This window comes from Alosa pseudoharengus, unplaced genomic scaffold, assembly GCF_046254945.1.
Source record: "Alosa pseudoharengus isolate Yale_2024_CS ecotype anadromous, Long Island Sound unplaced genomic scaffold, YU_APseudo_1.1 YU_APseudo_1.1_scf_3, whole genome shotgun sequence".
NCBI classification, from domain to species: domain Eukaryota; kingdom Metazoa; phylum Chordata; class Actinopteri; order Clupeiformes; family Clupeidae; genus Alosa; species Alosa pseudoharengus.
Genome location: NW_027468718.1, coordinates 2,195,586 through 2,219,648, shown reverse-complemented (window position 1 = coordinate 2,219,648; position 24,063 = coordinate 2,195,586). Strand labels below are relative to the sequence as shown.

The 24,063-nt window shown below is 42.0% G+C and overlaps 1 protein-coding gene across 1 annotated transcript; it reads left to right on the top strand.

Annotated features, from left to right (window-relative positions):
- The first annotated feature begins 241 nt into the window (after positions 1-241).
- LOC143100962 (rhamnose-binding lectin-like) lies at positions 242-23,556 on the top strand. The gene is made up of 14 exons (XM_076264552.1): positions 242-315; positions 582-617; positions 7,532-7,576; positions 13,820-13,955; positions 14,924-15,033; positions 15,993-16,043; positions 17,633-17,768; positions 18,335-18,444; positions 19,667-19,711; positions 20,476-20,611; positions 20,724-20,833; positions 21,161-21,205; positions 21,711-21,846; positions 23,241-23,556. Exons 1-14 carry the CDS (start codon positions 282-284, stop codon positions 23,554-23,556), a joined length of 1,446 nt encoding a protein of 481 aa, XP_076120667.1. The 5' UTR covers positions 242-281.
- Positions 23,557-24,063: the final 507 nt, after the last annotated feature.

Genomic DNA, 24,063 nt, shown 5'->3' with positions numbered 1-24,063 from the left:
ACACACACACACACACACACATACACACACACACACACACACACACACACACATACACACACACACACACACACACACTCTCTCTCTCTCTTTCTCTCTCTCTCTCACTGTTCACTATCGGTCACATCAAGTCAAGTGTGCCCTCACATTTGATCCTTATCCACCATATCGAAGCAGGAAACTAGTGACATTCCTCAACAACCCAGCTTCCTGATTGGGCACTTGGCTCTGAGCTATAAGAACCTGATGCTAGTGAGTGACCCCTCATCCTGTCAGGAACCATGGAGCCGGCCATCAAGCTCACTCTCATCTCCTGTAAGTCTGTGTGTGTGTGTGTGTGTGTGTGTGTGTGTGTGTGTGTGTGTGTGTGTGAGAGAGAGAGAGAGAGTAAGAAAGAGAAAAAAAATAAATAAATATATATATATATTGTGTGTGTGTGAGAGAGAGACAGAGATAGAGTATATGTGTATGTGTGTGAGAGGTATATATTGTGAGTGTGTGTGTCTATGTATCTGTGTGTGTGTGTGTGTGTGTGTGTGTGTTTGTATGTGTCACATCTGTGTACGCTGTCTCTCCTCTAGTGGTGATCTGTGCCTGCAGTGTGGGGACTAAAGCAAGTAAGTCTCACTTCCTTCACACACACACACACACACACACACACACACACACACAACCCACATACACTCACAACCCACACGCATACATACACACACAACCCACACACACACACACATACACACACACACACACACATTGCTGTCTGATAAATAAAACATTATGTCCAAAGTTGTTATTTTTCAAAATAATTGTGCATCATGTTATCAAAAATTGGTATAGCAGACTGGTGTTATGGGGCAGGTGTGTTAGAGTGTTGGAGTACTGGCCAGTGTTATGGGGCAGTTGTGTTATGGAGCAGGTGTGTTAGAGTGTTGGAGTACTAACCGGTGTTATGGGGCAGTTGTGTTAGAGTGTTATGGGGCAGTTGTGACCGGTGTTATGGGGCAGTTATGACCGGTGTTATGGGGCAGTTATGACCGGTGTTACGGGGTTGTTGTGTTAGAGTGTTGGAGTAGTCTCACTGGGTCAGGTGTGGTCATGTGATGATGTTACCACCAATATCACCTGCGGGTGTCAGATTGACTGTGAACGTGAACCTGATGAAGCAAATTGCAAAACGTGTTGTTCACGCCAAATAAAGTCTGCAACATATACCCTCCAGTGTGCGATGTATACTAGTTTTAGACTTTTCAATAGTCACAGTGCACTGCACACCATCAGCACCTGGGGAGGAAGGGCAGTGCACTGGGATTTGGAACCTTGATGGTATAGTGTCTATTTATAGTCATTCACTTGCTTGTGTCATAGTATTATTCACATTCACACGGTCGTCGTTATAGGATAGGCCTACAAGGATTGTAAAACTCTGCACCAAATTTATTTTCATTCAGATATTCAACTGTCTGTCATTTGGTAATCCAGCCCACTCATACGCTTATAGTGCATGTAGAACCTGTAATGCTAATAGGCATAGCCTACTTTATACCAGTGGTTCTTAAACTTTTTGTCTGGCGACCCCACAAAAAAGTATGACGAGGTCTGGCGACCCCACTTTCCCCAAACCTATTGTAAGTCCTTACTCAAATACCCCCCTCAAACGTTAACAACTAAATCAAGCAAAACCTAGAAAGCAAAGTCATTTGTTTTATTTACTCCATATGAACAAGAACCGAAAAAAACCAAACAATCACGATTAAACAAGTGTAGGCTGCCGCCATATCAAATTAGAGCGCTATGTGCGTAGCGCACGCGCACACACAAGCACGCACACACACATAGCCTGCAGCATTAGGCCTACAACGTTACATTAATTATATTTATGGCGATAACAATAACAATATTTTTTTATTTCCCTTTTCTGGTTTACTATCTTTAACAATTTCAATGGGAAGGGTGGGCATGCTTCCGTGAGCATAGCAAGTTAATTCTAGGAGGAATGCTGCATACAGCGACACGAAGATTTGCTGAGCCGACATCTGTATTTTGAGATGTCGTTTCATTTTGACAGGTTTTAAGCTCTCATTCGCCAGAACATCGCCGCAAATCACACATTGTGGGTGGTCGAGGTTATCTTTAACTTGGCAAGTGAATCCATATTTCAGAAATTCTTTCTGATAAAGCCGACGCGCCTTTTTTATTCTTACCGACCTGTAGACTTGTCCCATCTGAGGATCACGGAGTAGACACACTGGTAAATGGCACTTCCGAGCTTTTGTTCAATTCTTTAAGCAGCCACCTGTCCATTTTGGCTAGTAGGCTACCTATGTCTTTTGTTTTGTTTTACTTAAAATAGCGGGAACAAGTTGAGTTTGCGTAGTGGGAGCAGATAGTTACATTGTTTCTATCAGCGGACCAGTAGCCCCTAGGCTGAACCAGATCTCGTTGAAAGACGAAAACATTTCTCTCTCTTCTCTTAACTGCGTGTAAATAAGAAAAAGGCCAATATTATTTTCCTTTGTTTCACCTAATAATAATTTAAGACTGAATACAGAAAATAATTGGCGACCCCACGGAAGTTTTTGGCGACCCCATTTGGGGTCGCGACCCCTAGTTTAAGAATCACTGCTTTATACCACAATATGTTTTGATGTATAAACTAAACAGTCATTAATGAAACACAATGATTATGTTGTTGTAGCTTTGTGTAACCCAAACATCAGGAACGTTTTATACGACCAATCATTCTTCCTTGTGGCTGCCTGCGCTTTTCGTGTCCTCACGGCTGCAGTGTGTGTGTGTGTGTGTGTGTGTGTGTGTGTGTGTGTGTGTGTGTGGTTAGCCTCTGCTTTCCCTGTCCTCACGGCTGCAGTGTGTGTGTGTGTGTGTGTGTGTGTGTGTGTGGTTAGCCTGCACTCTCCCTGTCCTCACGGCTGCAGTGTGTGTGTGTGTGTGTGGTTAGCCTGCACTCTCCCTGTCCTCACGGCTGCAGTGTGTGTGTGTGTGTGTGGTTAGCCTGCACTCTCCCTGTCCTCACGGCTGCAGTGTGTGTGTGTGTGTGTGGTTAGCCTGCACTCTCCCTGTCCTCACGGCTAGAGTGTGTGTGTGTGTGTGTGTGTGTGTGTGTGTGTGTGTGTGGTTAGCCTGCACTCTTTCTGTCCTCACGGCTACAGTGTGTGTGTGTGTGTGTGTGTGTGTGTGTGTGTGTGTGTGTGTGTGGTTAGCCTGCACTCTCTCTGTCCTCACGGCTGCAGTGTGTGTGTGTGTGTGTGTGTGTGTGTGTGTGTGTGTGTGTGTGTGTGGTTAGCCTGCACTCTCCCCGTCCTCACGGCTGCAGTGTGTGTGTGTGTGTGTGTGTGTGTGTGTGTGTGTGTGGTTAGCCTGCACTCTCCCTGTCCTCACGGCTGCAGTGTGTGTGTGTGTGTGTGTGTGTGTGTGTGTGTGTGGTTAGCCTGCACTCTCCCTGTCCTCACGGCTGCAGCATGTACACTCGTTTTTTTTTTGTTCAGGTCCCAGAACACCAGCCTGAGCTGCCATGTCAACAATGAATGAAAATGAGCTCATTATCAATGTGCGTTATCAATGAATGAAAATGAGCTTATTATCAATGCGCGTTATCAATGAATGAAAATGAGCTTATTATCAATGCGCGTTATCAATGAATGAAAATGAGCTTATTACCAATGCGCGTTATCAACGAATGAAAATGAGGTTATTATCAATGCGTGTTATCGACGAATGAAAATTAGCTTATTATCAATGCACCTTATCAACGAATGAAAATGAGCTTATTATCAATGCGCGTTATCAACGAATGAAAATTAGCTTATTATCAATGCGCGTTATCAATGAATGAAAATGAGATTATTATCAATGCGCGTTATCAATTAGCTCCAGTATACTACACATACATTTTTTTTTAAAAGACACAGGACTGCTGCAGGCAAAGAGCAGCCAATCACCATGAACGGTTTTTAATGTTCTATCAGACAATAACTACTCGAGACTGTTCTCGTATAATTTTCGGGATAATTCGGGCCGGATTCGGGGGAGCTGCTTGGATGCAACTGCTTGGATTTCGGGAACTAGCTCTTTGTTTTGTTTTAACGTCAACAGAAGTGACTTTGCTTAGAGCACCCAACATTGCTTAGAGCACCTTTAATGTATCAGGAAGTAAAGAAAACGCTGCATGCCTTTGTGTTTTTGCCCATAATTTATTGAAAAATAAATCAGATTTTAAATATTTTGATGTTTTTCGCTTATGTTTGTGTTTATAGTTGAAATGGAATGACAATACTTTAATCATATTGCTTAGTTGTGCTGAAAAAAGGATATAAGATAGTCAGTGTTGAACATTCCTGAGACATCTTTAAAGTCATTAAAAAATAGCAACAATGCATAAAAATACAAAAAATGCTTGAGTTTTAAGGGTTAATATCAGAATAGCCATTTAAAGTCAGTAAAGCTAGATTTGAAATTTTTACATACGTAAGAGATACTGGAGGCCTATGGCAGAGTCTGAACACAATACTGGAGGCCTATAGCAGAGTCTAAACACAATAAGAGATAAAGGAGGCCTATGGCAGAGTCTAAACACAATAAGAGATAAAGGAGGCCTATGGCAGAGTCTAAACACAATACTAATAAGTCACACTGCCATTGTGCACTATACTACCTATCGTGCACTACAATGCCATTGTGCACTATACTACCTATCGTGCACTACAATGCCATTGTGCACTATACTACCTATCGTGCACTACAATGCCATTGTATACTACCTATCGTGCAATACAATGTTGTTTGTAGGAGTGTGCATCAGACATGATAATTATATTAAAGGTATGGGATTCTCTTTTTTGGCCATTTTTGCAAAATCACTTGAAATCCTATTCCTAACCCACTTACAGCCACTGAGTTGGAAGCACTGAAATGGAAATGAAACAAGTCAATCATCTATGGAACGGGCAGTGCTCTGGCGGTCCGCCAACCAATTTTCAAAACCCAATGTGGCCCTTGAGCCAAAACGTTTGCCCACCCCTGGTCTTTGGTCTGCAATTGTAATATGATAACAACCCAAAGTAATGAACTTGCTGTCCTTATCAAATATTCAAAAGTTGGAATGTACCTGGAGTATTAGGCACATTCTCCATCCAATGACAAGACATTCCTCAGTGGTGTCAAATCCAAATTAAATAATACAACTCAAAAGAAGTCCGCACACTGTGGATGTATACTGCAGATGATGGCTTTAATGCACTCCGGAGCATTGGTGAAGCAAGCAAGCAAGTGAAAGCTAAGCTAAGCAAAGTGAGCTAACATCCTCTGGCTGTTGTCCAGCCTTTATACCCCTTCAAGTCATCCCAGAAAAGACCCTCATGTTTACAGATAACTGACCAAGTACGGTACTCCACCTTTGCCCTCTCATCCTTTTATTCCTACATTCTTTAGCTTTTGCCATTCTTTAGGTTTTGCTTACATTTCCTGGCACCAAACCTTATCTATGACATTTTCTGCCAGGTCTGCTCTTTCACTTAAACCAGTCTTCCTTTCCCACACTGAACTTACTACAGAATTCAGTTTCACAAATAAATGATATTACACAGAATAAAGATACTACATAAAAGATATATAAACTAAAGGATATATTTCCATAAAACCCACGACACCTCATTCAGTGACAAGATGAATAAAGCAATTCATAGCCTAATTAATAAAATATGTATGTCACTTAGTACATACTGTATGTCCTTGTAAATTGCTAAGCCATAGAATACCCCACCATCATGACTCTTATATGGCTAGATTCCAAACAGTCCCACTTAAAAAATGAATAGTTATTTCTGCTGGCATGCTTCCTGCTGACATTAATGCAAAAACACCAATATGTTTTCCTTGATATAAAGGCTGACATGAGGGACATGTGCCAGTATTATCACATTATACTTTCCCAGATGGGTAAAATCCCTGACTGTCCAGACAAAATACTAAACACAAAACCAGATATAGCAGGTATAGATGACCCTTGCAATGACACATGACACTGATATAGCAGGTATGACCCTTGCAATGACACATGACACTGATATAGCAGGTATATATGACCCTTGTAATGACACATGACACTGATATAGCAGGTATAGATGACCCTTGCAATGACACATGACACTGCCTAGGCCTCAAGGGATTAATGCTTCTTTCACCTTTTAAGGTGGCCTGGGTCCCTTGTCCTGTCTGCACCCAGGGGCACAAAAGGGTTCAATTTACGGTTTACACAGCAGTATCTGAGAGCAATTAAATTAGAAATAATATTAATCAATATGTTACAAAATACTTTACTACATTTAGATTGTACACAGCAGTATCTCTAAGCATTTTAATTGCTCAGAAAGAATCAAATGTTGTTAAATAGGTCACCCCCCCCCCCCACACACACACACACGTTGCTGGCTATAGATTATATCTGGTTGCTGGCTATATATAGGTTATATATGGTTGCTGGCTATAGATTATATCTAGTTGCTTATATCTGGTTGCTGGCTATAGATTATATCTGGTTGCTGGCTATAGGTTATAGATTATATCTGGTTGCTGGCTATAGATTATATCTGGTTGCTGGCTATAAGTTATATCTGGTTGCTGGCTATAGATTATATCTGGTTGCTGGCTATAGGTTATAGATTATATCTGGTTGCTGGCTATAGATTATATCTGGTTGCTGGCTATATATAGGTCATATCTGGTTGCTGGCTATAGATTATATCTGGTTGCTGGCTATAGGTTATAGATTATATCTGGTTGCTGGCTATAGATTATATCTGGTTGCTGGCTATAGATTATATCTGGTTGCTGGCTATAGGTTATAGATTATATCTGGTTGCTGGCTATAGATTATATCTGGTTGCTGGCTATAGGTTATAGATTATATCTGGTTGCTGGCTATAGATTATATCTGGTTGCTGGCTATAGATTATATCTGGTTGCTGGCTATAGATTATATCTGGTTGCTGGCTATAAGTTATATCTGGTTGCTGGCTATAGGTTATAGGTTATATCTGGTTGCTGGCTATAGATTATATCTGGTTGCTGGCTATAGATTATATCTGGTTGCTGGCTATAAGTTATATCTGGTTGCTGGCTATAGGTTATAGGTTATATCTGGTTGCTGGCTATAGATTATATCTGGTTGCTGGCTATAAGTTATATCTGGTTGCTGGCTATAGGTTATAGGTTATATCTGGTTGCTGGCTATAGATTATATCTGGTTGCTGGCTATAAGTTATATCTGGTTGCTGGCTATAGATTATATCTGGTTGCTGGCTATAGATTATATCTAGTTGCTGGCTATAGATTATATCTGGTTGCTGGCTATAGGTTATATCTGAACCGCTGGTTGCAGGTTACATGTGTAAATGCCTATGTATATTCAAAGTTATATTTTATATATGAATGCATAACATGTATCTGTGTACTGTAACTTGATGAGCTGTGTGTGTGTGTGTGCAGATGAAGTATAACCATATTGTATGTCTCTCAGAGTATACCCAGGGATGTGAAGATCGATACACCTCCCTTGACTGTGGTATGTACTGTATATATACTGTGTGTGTGTGTGTGTTGCGTGTGTGTGTGTGTTTGTGTGTGTGTTGCGTGTGTGTGTGTGGTGTTTGTATAATGTGTTTGTGTGTGTGTGTTGCGTTTGGCTCAAGGGCCACATTGGGTTTTGAAAATTGGTTGGCGGACCGCCAGAGCACTGCCCGTTCCATAGATGATTGACTTGTTTCATTTCCATTTCAGTGCTTCCAACTCAGTGGCTGTAAGTGGGTTAGGAATAGGATTTCAAGTGATTTTGCAAAAATGGCCAAAAAAGAGAATCCCATACCTTTAATATAATTATCATGTCTGATGCACACTCCTACAAACAACATTGTATTGCACGATAGGTAGTATACAAATAGCCATATCAAATTAGAGCGCTATGTGCGTAGCGCACGCGCACACACAAGCACGCACACACACATAGCCTGCAGCATTAGGCCTACAACGTTACATTAATTATATTTATGGCGATAACAATAACAATATTTTTTTATTTCCCTTTTCTGGTTTACTATCTTTAACAATTTCAATGGGAAGGGTGGGCATGCTTCCGTGAGCATAGCAAGTTAATTCTAGGAGGAATGCTGCATACAGCGACACGAAGATTTGCTGAGCCGACATCTGTATTTTGAGATGTCGTTTCATTTTGACAGGTTTTAAGCTCTCATTCGCCAGAACATCGCCGCAAATCACACATTGTGGGTGGTCGAGGTTATCTTTAACTTGGCAAGTGAATCCATATTTCAGAAATTCTTTCTGATAAAGCCGACGCGCCTTTTTTATTCTTACCGACCTGTAGACTTGTCCCATCTGAGGATCACGGAGTAGACACACTGGTAAATGGCACTTCCGAGCTTTTGTTCAATTCTTTAAGCAGCCACCTGTCCATTTTGGCTAGTAGGCTACCTATGTCTTTTGTTTTGTTTTACTTAAAATAGCGGGAACAAGTTGAGTTTGCGTAGTGGGAGCAGATAGTTACATTGTTTCTATCAGCGGACCAGTAGCCCCTAGGCTGAACCAGATCTCGTTGAAAGACGAAAACATTTCTCTCTCTTCTCTTAACTGCGTGTAAATAAGAAAAAGGCCAATATTATTTTCCTTTGTTTCACCTAATAATAATTTAAGACTGAATACAGAAAATAATTGGCGACCCCACGGAAGTTTTTGGCGACCCCATTTGGGGTCGCGACCCCTAGTTTAAGAATCACTGCTTTATACCACAATATGTTTTGATGTATAAACTAAACAGTCATTAATGAAACACAATGATTATGTTGTTGTAGCTTTGTGTAACCCAAACATCAGGAACGTTTTATACGACCAATCATTCTTCCTTGTGGCTGCCTGCGCTTTTCGTGTCCTCACGGCTGCAGTGTGTGTGTGTGTGTGTGTGTGTGTGTGTGTGTGTGTGTGTGTGTGGTTAGCCTCTGCTTTCCCTGTCCTCACGGCTGCAGTGTGTGTGTGTGTGTGTGTGTGTGTGTGTGTGGTTAGCCTGCACTCTCCCTGTCCTCACGGCTGCAGTGTGTGTGTGTGTGTGTGGTTAGCCTGCACTCTCCCTGTCCTCACGGCTGCAGTGTGTGTGTGTGTGTGTGGTTAGCCTGCACTCTCCCTGTCCTCACGGCTGCAGTGTGTGTGTGTGTGTGTGGTTAGCCTGCACTCTCCCTGTCCTCACGGCTAGAGTGTGTGTGTGTGTGTGTGTGTGTGTGTGTGTGTGTGTGTGGTTAGCCTGCACTCTTTCTGTCCTCACGGCTACAGTGTGTGTGTGTGTGTGTGTGTGTGTGTGTGTGTGTGTGTGTGTGTGGTTAGCCTGCACTCTCTCTGTCCTCACGGCTGCAGTGTGTGTGTGTGTGTGTGTGTGTGTGTGTGTGTGTGTGTGTGTGTGGTTAGCCTGCACTCTCCCCGTCCTCACGGCTGCAGCATGTACACTCGTTTTTTTTTTGTTCAGGTCCCAGAACACCAGCCTGAGCTGCCATGTCAACAATGAATGAAAATGAGCTCATTATCAATGTGCGTTATCAATGAATGAAAATGAGCTTATTATCAATGCGCGTTATCAACGAATGAAAATGAGGTTATTATCAATGCGTGTTATCGACGAATGAAAATTAGCTTATTATCAATGCACCTTATCAACGAATGAAAATGAGCTTATTATCAATGCGCGTTATCAACGAATGAAAATTAGCTTATTATCAATGCGCGTTATCAATGAATGAAAATGAGCTTATTATCAATGCGCGTTATCAATTAGCTCCAGTATACTACACATACATTTTTTTTTAAAAGACACAGGACTGCTGCAGGCAAAGAGCAGCCAATCACCATGAACGGTTTTTAATGTTCTATCAGACAATAACTACTCGAGACTGTTCTCGTATAATTTTCGGGATAATTCGGGCCGGATTCGGGGGAGCTGCTTGGATGCAACTGCTTGGATTTCGGGAACTAGCTCTTTGTTTTGTTTTAACGTCAACAGAAGTGACTTTGCTTAGAGCACCCAACATTGCTTAGAGCACCTTTAATGTATCAGGAAGTAAAGAAAACGCTGCATGCCTTTGTGTTTTTGCCCATAATTTATTGAAAAATAAATCAGATTTTAAATATTTTGATGTTTTTCGCTTATGTTTGTGTTTATAGTTGAAATGGAATGACAATACTTTAATCATATTGCTTAGTTGTGCTGAAAAAAGGATATAAGATAGTCAGTGTTGAACATTCCTGAGACATCTTTAAAGTCATTAAAAAATAGCAACAATGCATAAAAATACAAAAAATGCTTGAGTTTTAAGGGTTAATATCAGAATAGCCATTTAAAGTCAGTAAAGCTAGATTTGAAATTTTTACATACGTAAGAGATACTGGAGGCCTATGGCAGAGTCTGAACACAATACTGGAGGCCTATAGCAGAGTCTAAACACAATAAGAGATAAAGGAGGCCTATGGCAGAGTCTAAACACAATAAGAGATAAAGGAGGCCTATGGCAGAGTCTAAACACAATACTAATAAGTCACACTGCCATTGTGCACTATACTACCTATCGTGCACTACAATGCCATTGTGCACTATACTACCTATCGTGCACTACAATGCCATTGTGCACTATACTACCTATCGTGCACTACAATGCCATTGTATACTACCTATCGTGCAATACAATGTTGTTTGTAGGAGTGTGCATCAGACATGATAATTATATTAAAGGTATGGGATTCTCTTTTTTGGCCATTTTTGCAAAATCACTTGAAATCCTATTCCTAACCCACTTACAGCCACTGAGTTGGAAGCACTGAAATGGAAATGAAACAAGTCAATCATCTATGGAACGGGCAGTGCTCTGGCGGTCCGCCAACCAATTTTCAAAACCCAATGTGGCCCTTGAGCCAAAACGTTTGCCCACCCCTGGTCTTTGGTCTGCAATTGTAATATGATAACAACCCAAAGTAATGAACTTGCTGTCCTTATCAAATATTCAAAAGTTGGAATGTACCTGGAGTATTAGGCACATTCTCCATCCAATGACAAGACATTCCTCAGTGGTGTCAAATCCAAATTAAATAATACAACTCAAAAGAAGTCCGCACACTGTGGATGTATACTGCAGATGATGGCTTTAATGCACTCCGGAGCATTGGTGAAGCAAGCAAGCAAGTGAAAGCTAAGCTAAGCAAAGTGAGCTAACATCCTCTGGCTGTTGTCCAGCCTTTATACCCCTTCAAGTCATCCCAGAAAAGACCCTCATGTTTACAGATAACTGACCAAGTACGGTACTCCACCTTTGCCCTCTCATCCTTTTATTCCTACATTCTTTAGCTTTTGCCATTCTTTAGGTTTTGCTTACATTTCCTGGCACCAAACCTTATCTATGACATTTTCTGCCAGGTCTGCTCTTTCACTTAAACCAGTCTTCCTTTCCCACACTGAACTTACTACAGAATTCAGTTTCACAAATAAATGATATTACACAGAATAAAGATACTACATAAAAGATATATAAACTAAAGGATATATTTCCATAAAACCCACGACACCTCATTCAGTGACAAGATGAATAAAGCAATTCATAGCCTAATTAATAAAATATGTATGTCACTTAGTACATACTGTATGTCCTTGTAAATTGCTAAGCCATAGAATACCCCACCATCATGACTCTTATATGGCTAGATTCCAAACAGTCCCACTTAAAAAATGAATAGTTATTTCTGCTGGCATGCTTCCTGCTGACATTAATGCAAAAACACCAATATGTTTTCCTTGATATAAAGGCTGACATGAGGGACATGTGCCAGTATTATCACATTATACTTTCCCAGATGGGTAAAATCCCTGACTGTCCAGACAAAATACTAAACACAAAACCAGATATAGCAGGTATAGATGACCCTTGCAATGACACATGACACTGATATAGCAGGTATGACCCTTGCAATGACACATGACACTGATATAGCAGGTATATATGACCCTTGTAATGACACATGACACTGATATAGCAGGTATAGATGACCCTTGCAATGACACATGACACTGCCTAGGCCTCAAGGGATTAATGGTTCTTTCACCTTTTAAGGTGGCCTGGGTCCCTTGTCCTGTCTGCACCCAGGGGCACAAAAGGGTTCAATTTACGGTTTACACAGCAGTATCTGAGAGCAATTAAATTAGAAATAATATTAATCAATATGTTACAAAATACTTTACTACATTTAGATTGTACACAGCAGTATCTCTAAGCATTTTAATTGCTCAGAAAGAATCAAATGTTGTTAAATAGGTCACCCCCCCCCCACACACACACACACACGTTGCTGGCTATAGATTATATCTGGTTGCTGGCTATATATAGGTTATATATGGTTGCTGGCTATAGATTATATCTAGTTGCTTATATCTGGTTGCTGGCTATAGATTATATCTGGTTGCTGGCTATAGGTTATAGATTATATCTGGTTGCTGGCTATAGATTATATCTGGTTGCTGGCTATAAGTTATATCTGGTTGCTGGCTATAGATTATATCTGGTTGCTGGCTATAGGTTATAGATTATATCTGGTTGCTGGCTATAGATTATATCTGGTTGCTGGCTATATATAGGTCATATCTGGTTGCTGGCTATAGATTATATCTGGTTGCTGGCTATAGGTTATAGATTATATCTGGTTGCTGGCTATAGATTATATCTGGTTGCTGGCTATAGATTATATCTGGTTGCTGGCTATAGGTTATAGATTATATCTGGTTGCTGGCTATAGATTATATCTGGTTGCTGGCTATAGGTTATAGATTATATCTGGTTGCTGGCTATAGATTATATCTGGTTGCTGGCTATAGATTATATCTGGTTGCTGGCTATAGATTATATCTGGTTGCTGGCTATAAGTTATATCTGGTTGCTGGCTATAGGTTATAGGTTATATCTGGTTGCTGGCTATAGATTATATCTGGTTGCTGGCTATAGATTATATCTGGTTGCTGGCTATAAGTTATATCTGGTTGCTGGCTATAGGTTATAGGTTATATCTGGTTGCTGGCTATAGATTATATCTGGTTGCTGGCTATAAGTTATATCTGGTTGCTGGCTATAGGTTATAGGTTATATCTGGTTGCTGGCTATAGATTATATCTGGTTGCTGGCTATAAGTTATATCTGGTTGCTGGCTATAGATTATATCTGGTTGCTGGCTATAGATTATATCTAGTTGCTGGCTATAGATTATATCTGGTTGCTGGCTATAGGTTATATCTGAACCGCTGGTTGCAGGTTACATGTGTAAATGCCTATGTATATTCAAAGTTATATTTTATATATGAATGCATAACATGTATCTGTGTACTGTAACTTGATGAGCTGTGTGTGTGTGTGTGCAGATGAAGTATAACCATATTGTATGTCTCTCAGAGTATACCCAGGGATGTGAAGATCGATACACCTCCCTTGACTGTGGTATGTACTGTATATATACTGTGTGTGTGTGTGTGTTGCGTGTGTGTGTGTGTTTGTGTGTGTGTTGCGTGTGTGTGTGTGGTGTTTGTATAATGTGTTTGTGTGTGTGTGTTGCGTGTGTGTGTGTGTGGTTGTGTGTGTGTGTGTGTGGTGTGTGTATGTGTGAGTGCGTATGTGTGTGTGTGTGTGGTGTGTGGTGTTTGTATAATGTGTTTGTGTGTGTGTGTGTGTGTGTGTGTGTGCTATTACATGCATGTCACTGTTTGCTGGTGTCTGTCCATCAGGTTCAGACTTGATTGATGTGCAGTGGGCCAGTTACGGTCGGACAGACAGGATCACCTGCTCTGATGGACGCTCATGCCACGAGCTGGCCATCACCAGATGCTCCGCCCCCAGCTCTCTCTCAGAAGTGAAGAAACGGTAACACACACACACACACACACACACACACACACACACACACACACATACACATACACACACACACACACCACATACACACACACAACACACCCACCACACACACACACCCCACACACACACACACCACATACACACACACACACACACACACACACACACACACACACACACACACACACACACACACACAGGCAGATCCAGGAGCACAATAGGGGTCCAAAACATGAAATACAGGGTTTTCAGTCGACAAACAAACAAACACATACCGTGCCATTAAACTAGGCACCTGGAACCTACTCTTTTAGGCTCCCTGTCCAAACAAGGCGACCTTGCATAACTCTGGACCTCACACTCCAACCTTGCCTCACAACAAGCAAGGTTAGCTTAATATTAAACAAACAAACTATGACTTCCCTGATTTCTGGACCCTCAAGCTCTTCGGCATGTCTCCCTGGTTCTCCTGTGTTTCCAGTCTATAGTATCTCTCCCCTGTGTGAAATAAGCCTGCCTTTAAATAGGCTAGGCAATTACCCCAATCAGTATGTCGGGCTAAACCATTGTAGAGGGGTGAAGGTGTATACCATTATGCCCACACAGTTAAAATCTCCCAGTATAAAGACACATACATGCACCTACATACACAAGACATAAACAGCAATAAAACAAACTGAGTGCAGGTGAGTGTGTTTGGCTGCAGTCCATGCAGGTGTGGCAAGGCAGTTTTTCAAATGTTTGTTGTAGGGGAAAAGGAGAGGACTCCTTTTTCACACAGTGTGAAGGTGTGATATCAGTGTTCTATTCCCCCTCTCCTCTCCTGTGAAGGTGTGATATCAGTGTTCTATTCCCCCTCTCCTCTCCTGTGAAGGTGTGATATCAGTGTGAAGGTGTGATATCAGTGTGAAGGTGTGATATCAGTGTGAAGGTGTGATATCAGTGTTCTATTGCCCCTCTCCTCTCCTGTGAAGGTGTGATGGAAGGATGACCTGCATGGTGAAGGCTTCATCGCTCATCTTCTCAGATCCGTGCGCCGGCATCTACAAGTACCTGGAGGTCCTCTATCGCTGTGTGTCCCCAGGTGAGCACCCACAGCAGAGCGTCACCTCCCCCCCCATGTTCACCTCCCCCATGATCACCTCCCCCCAATGCTCACCTCCCCCATGATCTCCTCCCCCATGATCACCTCCCCCATGATCTCCTCCCCCATGTCATGATCACCTCCCCCCAATGCTCACCTCCCCCATGTGCACCTCCCCCATGATCTCCTCCCCCATGTGCACCTCCCCCATGATCTCCTCCCCCATGTTCACCTCCCCCATGTGCACCTCCCCCATGATCTCCTCCCCCATGTCATGATCACCTCTCCCATGTGCACCTCCCCCATGATCTCCCCCATGTCATGATCACCTCCCCCATGTTCACCTCCCCCATGATCTCCTCCCCCATGATCACCTCCCCCATGATCACCTCCCCCATGATCTCCTTCCCCATGTCATGTTCACCTCCCCCATGCTCACCTCCCCCATGATCACCTCCCCCATGTTCACCTCCCCCATGATCTCCTCCCCCATGATCACCTCCCCCATGATCTCCTCCCCCATGTTCACCTCCCCCATGATCTCCTCCCCCATGATCACCTCCCCCATGTCATGTTCACCTCCCCCCAGCGTCACAGATCAACACTAAGGCCACATAACATCCTCCACCCTACAGATCAACACTAAGGCCACATAACTAGAGTCCTCCCTACAGATCAACACTAAGGCCTCATAACTAGAGTCCTCCCTACAGATCAACACTAAGGCCACATAACATCCTCCACCCTACAGATCAACACTAAGGCCACATAACTAGAGTCCTCCCTACAGATCAACACTAAGGCCACATAACATCCTCCACCCTACAGATCAACACTAAGGCCACATAACTAGAGTCCACCCTACAGATCAACACTAAGGCCACATAACTGGAGTATTTAATGTGCTCAGGTCACATAACTGGAGCGTTTACATAAACTCACAGATTCCTTTCTTTCAGAGGAAAGGACCAGCCAGACATGTGAAGGCGGCGAAGGAAAACTGGAATGTGGTTTGTGTTTCACACATTTTATTACCTTGACTCTGTATATACACATACTGACCTACAAAAGCTTGACTCTGTATATACACACACTGACCTACAAAAGCTTGACTTCTGGACCAGATTTGTAACAGTCGTCAGACAAAAACATATATATTATAGCCACATAGCCATATAGCCACACAGCCATTAAAGCCACATAGCCACACAGCCATTAAAGCCACATAGCCACATAGCCATATAGCCACATAGCCATTAAAGCCACATAGCCATTACAGCCACATAGCCACACAGCCATTAAAGCCACATAGCCACATAGCCATTAAAGCCACATAGCCATTAAAGCCACATAGCCATATAGCCATTAAAGCCATATAGCCACATAGCCACACAGCCATTAAAGCCACATAGCCACATAGCCATATAGCCACATAGCCATTAAAGCCACATAGCCATTACAGCCACACAGCCATTAAAGCCACATAGCCATTAAGGCCACATAACCACATAGCCACATAGCCATTAAAGCCACATAGCCATATAGCCACATAGCCATTAAAGCCACATAGCCATTACAGCCACATAGCCATTAAAGCCACATAGCCATTAAAGCCACATAGCCATATAGCCACATAGCCATTAAAGCCACATAGCCATTAAAGCCACATAGCCATATAGCCATTAAAGCCACATAGCCATTAAAGGCACATAGCCACATAGCCATTAAAGCCACATAGCCATATAGCCACATAGCCATTAAAGCCACATAGCCATTAAGGCCACATAGCCATATAGCCATATAGCCACATAACCATTAAAGCCACATAGCCATTAAAGCCACATAGCCATTAAAGCCATATAGCCACATAGCCATTAAAGCCATATAGCCACATAGCCATTAAAGCCACATAGCCACATAGCCATATAGCCATTAAAGCCACATAGCCATATAGCCATTAAAGCCATTAAAGCCACATAGCCATATAGCCATTAAGGCCACATAGCCATTAAAGCCACATACCCATTAAGGCCACATAGCCATTAAAGCCACATAGCCACATAGCCACATAGCCATTAAAGCCACATAGCCATTAAGGCCACAGTATGGCTGATTTAATGACAAAATAAACACTCTTGAACCTAGAAGGCTGATTTAATGACTTTGCAAAGGTGTTTGGAACTTTGGGCCAAAGTTGAAAATGATTGGCATTGCCATGTTTTGACAAGAAAACGGTTGGCACTGCCATGTTTTGAAAAAGAAAATGGTTGGCACTGTCATCTTTTGAAAGGAAAATGGTTGGCACTGACATTTTTGAAAAAAAAATGGTTGGCACGGTCATCTTTTGAAAAGAAAATGGTTGGCATTGCCATCTTTTGAAAAGAAAATGGTTGGCACGGTCATCTTTTGAAAAGAACAGGCTACTACATAGAGGCAGTGCTATCCACTTTAAATGAACAGAGTATCTAAACAGCTGTGTGGGTGCTATGTAGCAAGCTTGGCCTAACCTCAATTGCCAGATTCAATTATTTGAACAAATAAATGTACCTGTCATCTTTTGCTTCCATGTCAGAGTGTAACGCTTGTCCTTCCACCCCAGGTTCAAACGTAATCCACATCCATGACGCCAGTTATGGCCGGACTGATGAAACCACCTGCTCTGCTGGACGACCTGCACATCAGCTTAGCAACACCAACTGCTATGCTCCCACAACACTCCCCATAATAAGGGAAAGGTCAGTATTAGTTATCATAAGTTCTACTGTGTTAAGGTGTAAAGGGCTGTCTGTGTATGTATCCTTGCTAAGTAAAAAGCAGGATGTAATGTAAAGCAGGATGTAATGTCTGCTTCATGTCTAAGTAGTAAAAGCAGGATGTAATGTAAAACAGGATGTAATGTCAAGCAGGATGTAATGTCTGCTTCATGTCTAAGTAGTAAAAGCAGGATGTAATGTAAAGCAGGATGTAATGTAATGTAAAGCAGGATGTAATGTAAAGCAGGATGTAATGTAATGTAAAGCAGGATGTAATGTAAAGCAGGATGTAATTTAAAGCAGGATGTAATGTAATGTAAAGCAGGATGTAATGTAAAGCAGGATGTGATGTAAAGCAGGATGTAATGTAATGTAAAGCAGGATGTAATGTAAAGCAGGATGTGATGTAAAGCAGGATGTAATGTAAAGCAGGATGTAATGTCTGCTTCATATCTAAAAACATCTTCCAGTCTGTGTTGTTCAGTCTATAAGTGGCTTCTGGGGTGTTTTTCCAACATACATGAAGTCCTTCTCTCTCTCTTGTTAAGATGCGAAGGAAGAAGCACATGCACAGTGCAATCCTCCAACCACATCTTCACTGATCCGTGTTTTGGCACCTACAAATACCTGCACATCTCCTACAGCTGTGTTCCTCCAAGTAAGGACGAGGAGCGTCTCATCACAGTAATCCTTCCTCAAACACGCTTATGTGGGCTGCCGTGACCTACTGGTTAGCGCTTCGGACTTGTAACCGGAGGGTGCCGGTTTGAACCCGACCACAAGGTGTACACAAGGCTCACTGCCCTCAAACACGCTTAAGCTTGAAGAACCTTTTCCCTTCAAAGTCTGTGTACACAAGAACCTTTTCCCTTCTAAGTCTGTGTACACAAGGCTCACTGTCCCTAAAAGGCCAATTTAGAACAGGTCCTTGTAGATCTGTTTTTTCATTCTCACTAAAAAATTATTAAGATGTTTGGCATTTCTCAACCCATTTCCTGTTAACATGACAACTCGGTTTATGCATGGAAGGCTCTTTAGCACGCTCATTTGTTTCCGCTGGAGCCAGGTGTGTGGTAGCCGGCGCTATTGCTAATGTAACTAGCATCTACACGGACCAGGTGTGTTGTAGCCGCCGCTATTGCTAATGTAATTAGCGTCTACACGGACCAGGTGTGTTGTAGTTAATGTAATTAGCGTCTACACGGACCAGGTGTGTTGTAGGCGTCGCTATTGCTAATGTAATTAGCGTCTACATGAACCAGGTTGGGAGTTGCACCTAGTGAATCAGCACGTTACGATGTAGAAGGATTTATTCGTGTGTCAAAACTGTTATTATTGGACAAACAAGAGATTGAGTGTCGTAGTGAAAACGTGAGGAGCAGAATGGAACAGCACCTTCATGTTCACTCCAACACTGGCAATCAGCTGACGCTCCACTGCAAATAACTGAGCTAGCTTAAGACCCTTCCATTGCAGATGAGTGAGAGTCCTACATCAGGTTCAGACCATTTCACAGCTAGCCTGGAAAATCCAGACCCTGATAATCTAGAAAGATTAAGGGTCTGGCAAAGAGCAATGTAATGGCCCAACTCGAGGGGCGGCAACAAGCATGCATTTAAAAATCTTACTGCACGCAATTCGATAACACTAGACCATATTTACACTGAATGATTTCGGACTTCGACGCAATCGGATAACAATATGACCAATGTGTACTGTCCTCCAACGTTGCAGTGCTGTCTTCATCAGTTTAGCTGGTTCCCCGGAATGCAAGGGGAAAAAGTAACGTGCATCATTGCTCTTTGCCAGAGTGTCTCGCAGATTTCCAGGGTATTTCACAGCAGCTTTCCTCACTCATTAATGTTTACTGTACATTACAGAGTCCAGCCAGACCTGTGAAGGCCATAACAGCAGGCTGGAATGTGGTGTGTATGACTTCTTAAAGGAGAATTCCGGTGTGATTTTGACCTAAAGTGTTTTGAAACATGATACCGAGTGTGAACGTATGTCTCATAGCCCATCTCGGCTTGTCCCCTGCACTCCGAAATCTGGCGCTAGTTAGCCGATGCTACCAACAAGGCGGTCAATGGTGGTGCCTCGGCATCGGCATAGCCATGCAAATAAATCACTGTTTTACACCATTTACGAGGCTCAATGTATCTCTACACTTCATTGGTAGACTTCCGAGGGCCCTGACATTTAAAACGAGACATTGAGAACTTTGAAAAAGCACTGGTAGTTTACTTACAAGACGATTTATACAGACAGTATCTTCTCGAAGTTTAGCGTTTGCAGCCATCTTGAATTTAGTCACGATAAGTCGAGCGACGAGTAAGAATGAACAGGTATGATAAGGGATCAGATTCCAAAAATAATTCCGTGGAAATGCATGGATTCCAGTTGCTGCTACTGGAAGAAACTGTAATCCATGCATTTCCACAGAATTATTTTTGACCGCCTTGTTGGTAGCATCGGCTAACTAGCGCCAGATTTCGGAGTGCAGGGGACAAGCCGAGATGGGCTATGAGACATACGTTCACACTCGGTATCATGTTTCAAAACACTTTAGGTCAAAATCACACCGGAATTCTCCTTTAATATCGTTACTTAGAATTAGCATTTTGCAAGACATATTTCCCCCATGAATTTTACTCAGTATTAAACCACCATTTGTGTTCCACTGCTTCAGGTTCAAAGGTCATTCAGATACAAGCGGCCAACTACGGGCGGACAGATGGCACTACATGTGCAGACGGAACAAACCCAAGCCAGGTCAACAACACCAGCTGCTTTTCCACAGACACACTCTCTGAAATGAGGCAAATGTAAGCTCATCACATTGATTCCGACATGGTTGTGCCCCTTGGCTACAGTATGCAATGTAAGTAGATTTTAACTGAGGGGAACATCTGACGTTCTCCTTTGCTCCTCATGAAGTTGTGATGGGAGGACATCGTGTGTGCTGAGGGCTTCTGACAGCGTCTTCTCTGATCCGTGCCCTGGGACCAACAAGTACCTGAACATCTCCTACACCTGCCTTCCTCCCAGTAAGTACAAAGGCCTGGTTTTCTTCCAGCTCTTGCTGGTCTTTGCTAGTGTAGCTGGTTGGGCCACCAGCTGGACATGCTGGCATGACCAATTGAGGAAGCTGGTCATACTGGTGTGACCAGCCTGTCATGTGTCGGATACAGCTGGTGCAAGATGGTCATGCTGGTGACCAGCCAGCCTGTCGTGTGGGATACAGCTTGTGTAAGATGGTCATGCTGGTGACCAGCCTGCCAAGCTTGACATTGTTGGTGTAAGATGGTCATGCTGGTTTGCTAGAATGCAGAAAGCAGCTTTCCTCACTCATTAATGTTTACTGTATATTGCAGAGTCCAGCCAGACCTGTGAAGGCCATCACAGCAGTCTGGAATGTGGTGCGTATTGCTGCTTAATATTGTTACTTAGATCAGTGTTTTTCAACCACTGTGCCGGGGCACACTAGTGTGCCGTGAGAGATCATCAGGTGTGCCGCAGAAAATTACCCAAATGTCACTCCCAATGATAGACCCATGAAAATGGCCTGGTTTTGAGCTGACGTGCATGCGTCACTGATTCGACCCAAAGAGGCAACCGAGTTATGATAAAATGTCCAGATAAAATGTCCAGATTGTGCGTTTTCATGAGTTTTCGATCGTCATATATTTCATTTCCATTCATCACAGAGTTCCCAAAATCACATATAAGGTGTGTTAGAGTGTCTAGTTTCTTAATTAAAAAAAACTTAATATTACGTTTTTGGCACTCAATGAGTTAAGTGTCAAAAGTGTGCCGTGGCACAAAAAAGGTTGAAAAACACTGACTTAGATGAGGCTTTGCAAGACATATTTCCCCATGAATTTTACTCAGTATTAAACCACCATGTGTGTTCCACTGATTTAGGTTCAAAGATCATCCAGATACAAGCGGCCAACTACGGGCGGACAGATGGCACTACATGTGCAGACGGAACAAACCCGAGCCAGGTCAACAACACCAGCTGCTTTTCCACAGACACACTCTCTGACATGAGGAAAAAGTGAGTACACATGAGGGTATTCAGACATCACGAGTAGTCATTATATGAAACCTCATCTAGTCATTATAGGAAACCTCATCATGAATAGTCATTACAGGAAACCTCATCATGAGTAGTCATTACAGGAAACCTCATCATGAGTTGTCATTATAGGAAACAGTCAATATAGGAAACCTCATCATGAGTAGTCATAACAGGAAACCTCATCATGAATAGCAATTACAGGAAACCTCATCTAGTCATTATAGGAAATCTCATCATGAATAGTCATTATATGAAACCTCATCTAGTCATTATAGGAAACCTCATCATGAATAGTCATTACAGGAAACCTCATCTAGTCATTATAGGAAACCTCATCATGAATAGCCATTATAGGAAACCTCATCATGAGTAGTCATTATAGAAAACCTCATCATGAATAGTCATTATAGAAAACCTCATCATGAATAGTCATTATAGGCAGTGTTGGGAAGAATACTTTTAAAATGTAATCAGTTACAGAATACAGAATACATCCCCTAAAATGTAATTTGTAACGTATTCCGTTACATTACTCCATCTAAGTACCGTATTCTAAATACTTGGATTACATAAGCGCTGTTTTACATTTTATCAAGTGGGAAATCAAGCTGCTATTTCAGTTTGTAAGACCCACAGGCGATGTCAGCAAAAAACCCACAACTTAACTTTATAGGATAAACTGAAACATTATACATTTTGTTAATGCACAAGATCATCTCACAGAAATATTAGAATTTCAGTTCAAAAAGCCCAGAAATTCATGAGGATTCTAAAAGTAACCCCTTATAATGGCCAAAGTAACTGTATTCTGAATACCACTCACTGAAAATGTAACTGTAACTAAATACAGTTACTCATATTTTGTATTCTGAATACGTAATCCCGAATACATGTATTCAGTTACTCTCCAACACTGATTATAGGAAACCTCGCTTCCTGGTGGTCATCTTGGCTACAGCTTTAATCTTTGTGTTGGCCTGCTGCACCGTTAAGTTCCAGGACAGGACTTTCAGTTAACAACTTCGCCATGTTTAGCATTAGCATTAGGAATCCATCTCATAGAGCTCTCCTCCCCTTTAAACAGACTTTCTAATGAGGACACAAAGTGCTCAAAGAATCCTCCATATAAATGCATAGGGTTAGTTCGTAACGCCAATATGGTAATAGTCTACACATATCCCGCCCCTTCCTGCATGCCTCTCCATTCACTTGAATAGGAACATAGCTGCCTGATAACTGCCCAGAGTGTGTTACCAAGATGACCGCCGAGTCGGGGGAATTATTGCTGATCTGTCTCCTCCTATGAAGAGCTCCATTCATTTGTGTAGCTAACTCAGGTAATCTCTCTCTTCTTCTCCCGACCTGGGAAGGTGCCAGGGGAAGAGCTCATGTGAGGTGAGGGCTACAAACGCAGAGCTCTCCAACCCGTGTCCTGGTACCCACAAGTACCTGAACATCTCATACAGCTGTACCTCCAGTGAGTATACACACACTCTCTCTCTCTCTCTCTCTCTCTCTAACTCACACACACACACACACACACATGCACACACACACACTGGCACCTTAATGCAGGGGCTTACCTGGGCTTCAGCCCAGGGGCCTCGACCAATGAGGGGCCTCCTAATAATAATAATGATAATCAATAATAATAAACGGCTGTGTCCGTATTCGCGGCGTCATTAGCCTACTCTGGAGCTAGCCTAATTGAGCACATCGCTCATGACATCCATGCAGAGGCCCCCTTTGTCTTCTCTCGGGTATCATTTAATCATAATTAACCCTTTCATGCACACATTATGAAAAAAATTGTCTAGATTTTTTTAATATTGATTTTATTACTCTACATGAGCCTAAAACTGAAAAGCATTTTGAATTTTTAAAAAATATGATTTTATATAGAAGTTATTTTACTGTCCACATATGTGGACAGTGCGCAACAATGGGGTAAAAAATAATAAAGAGTAATGACAGAAAATATGGACCATTATGTGACTTTAATGCAAAAAACAACAGTTTTTTCAAGTACATCATAACAGTAATGATTTTAATGGCATAGAAGGATATTCTAAAGATGTTATGCAACATTACAAAGAGTTAAAATTTTAAATAGAGTTATTTATAATAGTATTTGATCATTTTTTGAACATATTTTGTAACAGATAACATAAAATGATTTAAAAATATATTGTC